Genomic DNA, 6,600 nt, shown 5'->3' with positions numbered 1-6,600 from the left:
AGTTGGGTTTTGCCTCTGCAGCCATAGATCTCGGTGGAGAGTGTCCGCATGATTCACGATCTGCTCCTGAGTTGTAGTTCGAATTAATCTTTCGATTGCCTACCATAATTAAACTGGACCAGCTGAAATCGGCAGACGCTCCTACCAGAATAATTAACCAAAATGAGGAGACTGGAAGGAGGCATGGATCAACCACCACGATGGCACGTCTGCAGAAGATAGCGGCGGAACACAATCATCGAATCGACGCATGCGTCATTATCTTATCTATTAGTACTAAAAAAGTGTGTACTAATGCTATCCACAGGAATAAAAGATATGGTAAAGATATGAACACCTCCAAACATTTGAAATGGGAACCTTGATGGACATGCTTTAGATGCTCGCGGGCTTTTATTATTCATCACCTGAAGGTTAAAGGAAACAAGAAATAAACGGAAAAACAGGCATGCAGTTCAAGTGTTCAACACCCTTTCCAAAGAGGCAACGAGCCAACGAGGTAAACAGTGGTAAAAAGCTTCACTCTTTCATGCCCGGCGGCACTGCGTCCGGCGACACGGCGGCCCAAAACTCCTCGTCCTGCTCCAGCGCCGCCATGTACTCCGGCAACATCGACACCTCCACGTCGAAGCCGCCGTCCCGCCCGGGATACAGCGACACCTTCCCGTCCATCTTGTTGGCCATGCCGCTGCGAGCCGCCAGAGCCTTCCCCCACCCGAAGTCGCACCCGTACATGTCGAACCGCGGCGAGCTCCCCATAACCACGCAGTTCGTGGGGAACGACCCCGCAGCGTACAGCGCCGGGTTCGCCGCCCACGCCACCGCGCGGGCCCGGATGCTCGCGTCCGTGTGCGCCGCCACCGCCCGCCCCACCGCCGCCGCCGCCCACCCGTGCCCGCGCGCCAGCAGCTCCGACGCGAGCACCGCCTCCGTCCTGATGGCGCTGATGCTGTTACCGAAGTACTCCGCCGGAAGTGGCGGGCGCAGCCGCCCGCGGTTGTCGGCGGCCGCGTAGCACACGGTCTCCTGGTCCGGCGCCAGGCGCCGGGCGCGGGTGAAGCACCTCCACACAAGGGAGGTCAACGCCTGGAACCTCGTCAAGGCGCCTGCGCCGGCTGTGTCCCCGGCTGCCAGGAGCTCCTGCCGCGCCCGCTCCTTGAGCGCCGCCAGGGAGTTCGCTGAGAAGTGCAGCATCCGCTCGCGCAGAGGCGACACTGGCGTTGGTCTCTTGATGAGCACCGACGGGTCCGCGTACGGGAGCACGGCCGGCGCCGCCGCGCCGCCGTCGGGCAACCACCGCTCGAACAAGGGCGGCCGCGACGTCGGCACGAGCCTGGTGCGCGCGATCTCGGCCCATGCGTTGAGGAAGTTCCAGAACGCGGTGCCGTCGCAGAGCGCGTGGTTGCACGCGAAGCCGAGGAAGACGCCGTCGACGAGCTCGGTTACCTGGGCGACGAACACCGGGAGCTCGTGGCCGTCGTAGTTGACGGCACCGTTGAGCGGGAACAATGCCTGGACGATGCGTGGGACATCCGTGTCGGGAGGTATCACGTCGGCGACGGCGACGCCGTCGGCGACGGCGTGGAGGATGTCGACGCCCTGGCCGCCACAGTCAATAGCGAACGAGCAGCCAACGACGTCTCCCTGGTCGTCGCGGTGCTGTTCCGTGACGAAGCGGCCGGCCACGGGGTAGTACGAGGCGAGTGCGCCGGCGAGGGCGGCCTGAAGGTGGTCAACGAGCTCGGTCGTGGGGAGCGGTGGCTGCGCGAAGAGGAGGCCCTTCTGGATGTAGTTCATGAACAGACCGGGGGCGTCCCACGACGTGACAGGGATGAGCTCGCGCGGCCGTGGCGGCGGCTTCACGCTGCGCCTCGACACCACGCGCAGCGGCGGCGGCGGCGAGAACATTCTCTCTTTTCCGCCGTATTGCTGTGATTTGCTTGGAAGACTGGAATTGCAACCAGCGGTTTGGTTGGTGGCAACCTGCCCGGCCCGAGGCCCCCCGATGGTCTGAATTTAATTAGCAGGTTGCCGTAAGATCATAATTTGACAGTTTTCATTAGCTTTTTAAAAACTAAATAAAGTAACTTAAATGCACGTTTCAAATTGAACACAACCCTATACTACTGTGACGATCTGACGGTTGAGATTAATTGTATACTACTAAAACCTTAAAACCTTAAGTATAGGTAGTATACATGAGTAGTATGGATAGTATAGGGGTATGGTTGGAAAGATGTAAAATAGCATTGTTGAAATAGATCAAATCTTTCTTAATTATAATCTTATTTCCTTTTTTTATTCCTGTTCTCATTTTCAATCGGTCGATTTCCAATCGATCGCAAGTTGCACTGGGGCTCCTCATTTCCAATCGGCAGCTAGGGCTGCAATGGGGCGGTGGGCGGCGGTGACCCCGCGGTGAAGGAGATGCGCGCCGCGCTGCTCTCCACGGCGGCGCGGGCTTTGGTGCCTGGAGGTCTAGCGGCGCTGCGGCGAAGCGTGCGGCCTGGACCGAGGAGGCCGCCGGCGCGGAGGCGTGCCGTCGTCAACCGGTTGCTCCACCACGGGTACAACGTCTGCCTCGCGCTCGAGACGCAAGGTTAGTCGGTCTGTCACGGTTACTCGAGAAATTTGGGGGTTTCAGGGATGGGCGTCGGGTGCGTTGCGTTTCTCCTCGCATTTCGCGGTGGGACGTCTGTGGAGTTGGTTGCCCACCCTCTATTTCTAGAAATCGTTTTCACTGATTGGGATTGGGAATGTGAACTGCTCCTTCGTGCGTGCAATGCTATCGTTTTACTTTCTCGTATCGTTTTGTAGATACGCCAAATGTTACTAGGAGCCCCTTCCCCGCCACGAGATGGTCATTGATTCAGTTAAATTTCGTAATGCGGAAGTTTTTGTCTTGTGTGGCGGTAAGAAAAATTAGGTTCAAGAGTAAAGGTTAGTAGTTTAGAATGTGGTCGTGTTTGACTTCCGTTTGTCCCGTCCTAATCCTAGGTTTACAAAAAAATGGCTCTTATATTTGTTGCAGCTGGGCGACCGTCGTCTGTGTTATTCAATTCCTATTTTCTATCCGTGTGCTTCGGTGTATGCTGTGCGTTGCCTGGTGGGTTGGTGGAAAATCCCCCATAGGAAATCTGCATAGCCCTTACGAAACTAAACCTGTCACTCTTTTTGTACGTCAGGAGCCATTGGTGTTAGTTCTGTAGGGCGCAGCCAATGGAGGAAATTATTCAGGGAAAACAAAAGTTCAACTAACCATCAGGCATATGATATTGCCAATGAGTTCCTATTAACATCTAAACAAGTGATCTCCACATAGAAATGAAAAGAACATAGAAATGAAAAGAACGTGATTGATTGGAATATTCGATCATTAAGTAATAAATACGGAAAAAATGAAATGTAATCTATTTTTCATTGTCTTCCAGCATGTAGGTCTCCTCAGCATCGCTAGCTTTGTATCTTGGACTTCCTTTCACTTTGTTCCACGCATAGTTAATCAATGTGACAGCTAGGTTGAGCCTGAAATTAGTCATATCCTTCTGCGCATAACAAATACAGATGCCTATTAGCTGCAATGTAAGATGGGGTTGCTGAATTTGTGTTGTTCAACTTACCTGTATGAATAAGGAAGATAATTTATTTCCGGTCCAAAGCTCCATGAATTTCTCCGTGAATAGTCCACACGATGCACTCTAGATCCTTTCTTGTTGCTGTGTGACGTTGAATTGATGTAAAGGACAGTGGACATCTCATCTGTATTGACCAAATACTCCGCAGATAGTAATTAGATTATGGAATGGTTAAGCAACTCGCGGAGTAGTACCATTTGACGTGCAATCAGTTGATAGTGGTTCATAAGGCATCGCAACATCTGGGATGTCTTCTTTTTCCTTGTTCTTGCTGGATCGATGACGTTTTGTGCCAATACTGTACTCATATTCGATGTTTGTTTGTTGGGTGGTTTTTTTTTGTCATTTCGATGGATTCCCCACTATAGCTTGCTCCTTTTTGTTGATTTCAGGCTTGCCTATATGTGTGTCCGTCATCTGGAGCACGACATTTGTAGGTTGTACCACTCCCCTTGATTCGTGCAAGGTTGGAAGGGCTGCAAATGATGGTAGTTGAGCTTGGAAATGAATGAAGATATGCCAAATAATATGGTAACAGACTTACACGTTGTTCTTGTATTACATCATCGAACTGCTGTATTACTATTGGATATATAAGCACTTTTAGTTTTAATTTAATCCAGAAATAAATCATGAATACGATGAACAGATAGCAGATTAAACTAGATATGTCTACGCAAGATCTAGACAAGTCTATCATTGCAAATAGAATCACACATTCTACCATACTATCCAGTGCTATTAGACTTCAACAGATCATAATACTAGTATGGAAGACATAATTTGAGATAAGAGATCGTACGTTTCTTTCTTGATGAAGACCGGCTCCTGGACGACTACCGGGTACAGCAGGCGATGACGATCAGTAGCCTGACGTTGTTCACGACGGCGAGTGACGCTCGAGTGATGAAGAGGTAGACGAGCCGTGGTGAAGGAGTCGATGAAGAACTTGACGAAGCAGAGGAAGCAATCGAGCAGTCGCGCAGAGCGCTTCCCAAAAACCTTATTCGCCCTCTCCCGGTGCAGGATCGCTGAAGACGACGGTTCTGGAGACCTGCTCTCCCAATCGCCGGTGCACACCGACAATTGGGATGGAGTAGACTACGGTGGCAGCGCAGCAGAGAGAGGAGGCAAAAACCCTAGCTCGGATAGATCTATTTTTGGTAGAGGCCGGTAGGTCGCATATATAGGAGAGCCCACGATTCTCACGTCGTGATCGTGATCTAAACCGGTTAGGATTCCATATATCTCGTTGACTTAAAGACCAAGTAACCAAAAAATAAAATGGCAAAAGGAAGCCGCGCCCCCGCAAGGCGAGGGGCCGGATTTCGGCGGACCATTCACGCAGGTGCCGTGCGCCTGCGCCCTTCGCCCCGCCCGGCCCGACGAGGCGAGGCGTGGCGTGGCGAGCGAGTGCGCGCGTGTGGAGCTCTCCTTCTCTCCCCACACACATAGCTTGGAGGAGTGGAGACGACTTTCATATTTAAGTTGGTCATCCCTCCCCTCCACTAGCAATGTGGGACTAAAGACTTGCACCACTCCACCTCTTGCCCACATGGGCCTTTGAGATTTATTTGAAATTCTGAAATTACTATGGGCTAGGCCCATTATTTCAACAATCTCCCACCAGATCTCAAATGCCCATCAGAGATTTTGCATGTTTCTCACTACTGTTTATATACTAGTGTTTCAGTGAGGACTGTTAAGTTGAACTCTCGCCTAGAGCTTCAAGCTATATTCATCCACAACTTGAACAATGGACTAAGTCTTGAATTGCAAGTTTTGTGCGAACAAGTTTCACTCAAAGTCGGGACTAGTACCTGGCTGCCTATAGCCTACCCCGCGGGTGGGGCATATAGGTCGTACCCCCTGGTCTCTTCATGAGCTTAATAGAGATCACCCAAGTATCACAGACTGTGACCTTACAACAGTCGGGCTCATATAGGTATATTTTTCCAAGATGTTCTGCAGGGCAACATCTTTGCTAATTAAAGCCAACAAAATATATTAAGGCAGTAGCCAGCCTGCCATGCAGTGGTTTAAGAGTGTTGCATCATTTCTCGAGTGGGTTAGTAGGATACTCTCATGCTATCCAATGGCTTGTTCTTCCCAGATCCTACTTCACGGGATCTCCGATCACATAGGTTGGGTTACCACCATGGTGTAGCTCATATGGGTCTCATACCCATCTCCTTTGATGCACTGTCTATCACACTACGTGACAGCCCCTTAGTGAACTGATCTGCCAAGTTCTTATTAGTTGAGATGTAATCCACTGATATTACTCCAGAGTTTCTCATTTTCCTGACAGATTTCAGACATCTCTTAACGTGTCTTGATAACTTCATATTGTCGTTAGAATTGTTCACTTTGACTATCACCGTTTGATTGTCATAATTCATAAGTATTGCCGGCATAGGTTTCTCGACAATAGGCAAGTCCATCAAGAGTTCACATAGCCAATCAGCCTCAATTCTGGCTGTATCTAATGCTGCAAGTTCTGCTTCCATGGTAGACCTTGTTAAGATAGTATGTTTGGATGACCTCCATGAAACAGCACCACCACCAAGAGTGAAGACGTATCCACTTGTGGCATACAGTTCATCAGCATCAGATATCCAATTTGAATCACTATAGCCTTCCAGTACCGCAGGATACCCGGAGTAGTGAATTCCGTAATCCATAGTACCAACTAAATAGCGCATGACTCGCTCAAGCGCACGCCAATGATCATCTCCCAGATTAAAGGTAAACCGCATCAGTTTGCAAACAGCATATGAGATGTCAGGCCTAGTAGCACTAGCTAAATACATAAGTGATCCAATAATCTGAGAGTATCTTAATTGGTCTCTACCAATTCTCTTGTTTTTCCGAAGTATCAAGCTCGGATCATAAGGTGTGGGAGAAGGCTTAGTGTCCTTGAAGCCAAACCGGCTCAAGACCTTTTCCACATAATGAGATTGCG

The 6,600-nt window shown here is 50.2% G+C and overlaps 1 protein-coding gene across 1 annotated transcript; it reads right to left on the bottom strand.

Annotated features, from left to right (window-relative positions):
- Positions 1-374: 374 nt before the first annotated feature.
- LOC101754534 (uncharacterized acetyltransferase At3g50280) lies at positions 375-1,928 on the bottom strand. The gene has a single exon (XM_004957024.3). The coding sequence runs from the start codon at positions 1,906-1,908 to the stop codon at positions 520-522; it is 1,389 nt and encodes a 462-aa protein (XP_004957081.1). The 5' UTR covers positions 1,909-1,928; the 3' UTR covers positions 375-519.
- Positions 1,929-6,600: the final 4,672 nt, after the last annotated feature.

This window comes from Setaria italica, chromosome II (assembly GCF_000263155.2).
Source record: "Setaria italica strain Yugu1 chromosome II, Setaria_italica_v2.0, whole genome shotgun sequence".
Taxonomy (NCBI): Eukaryota; Viridiplantae; Streptophyta; class Magnoliopsida; order Poales; family Poaceae; genus Setaria; species Setaria italica.
The sequence above is the reverse complement of the archived record's forward strand: the minus strand, read 5'-3'. Positions and strand labels throughout refer to the sequence as shown.

Excerpts from the sequence above, each read along its gene's own strand:
- LOC101754534 (XM_004957024.3), bottom strand. The coding sequence starts at position 1,908 with ATGTTCTCGCCGCCGCCGCCGCTGCGCGTGGTGTCGAGGCGCAGCGTG.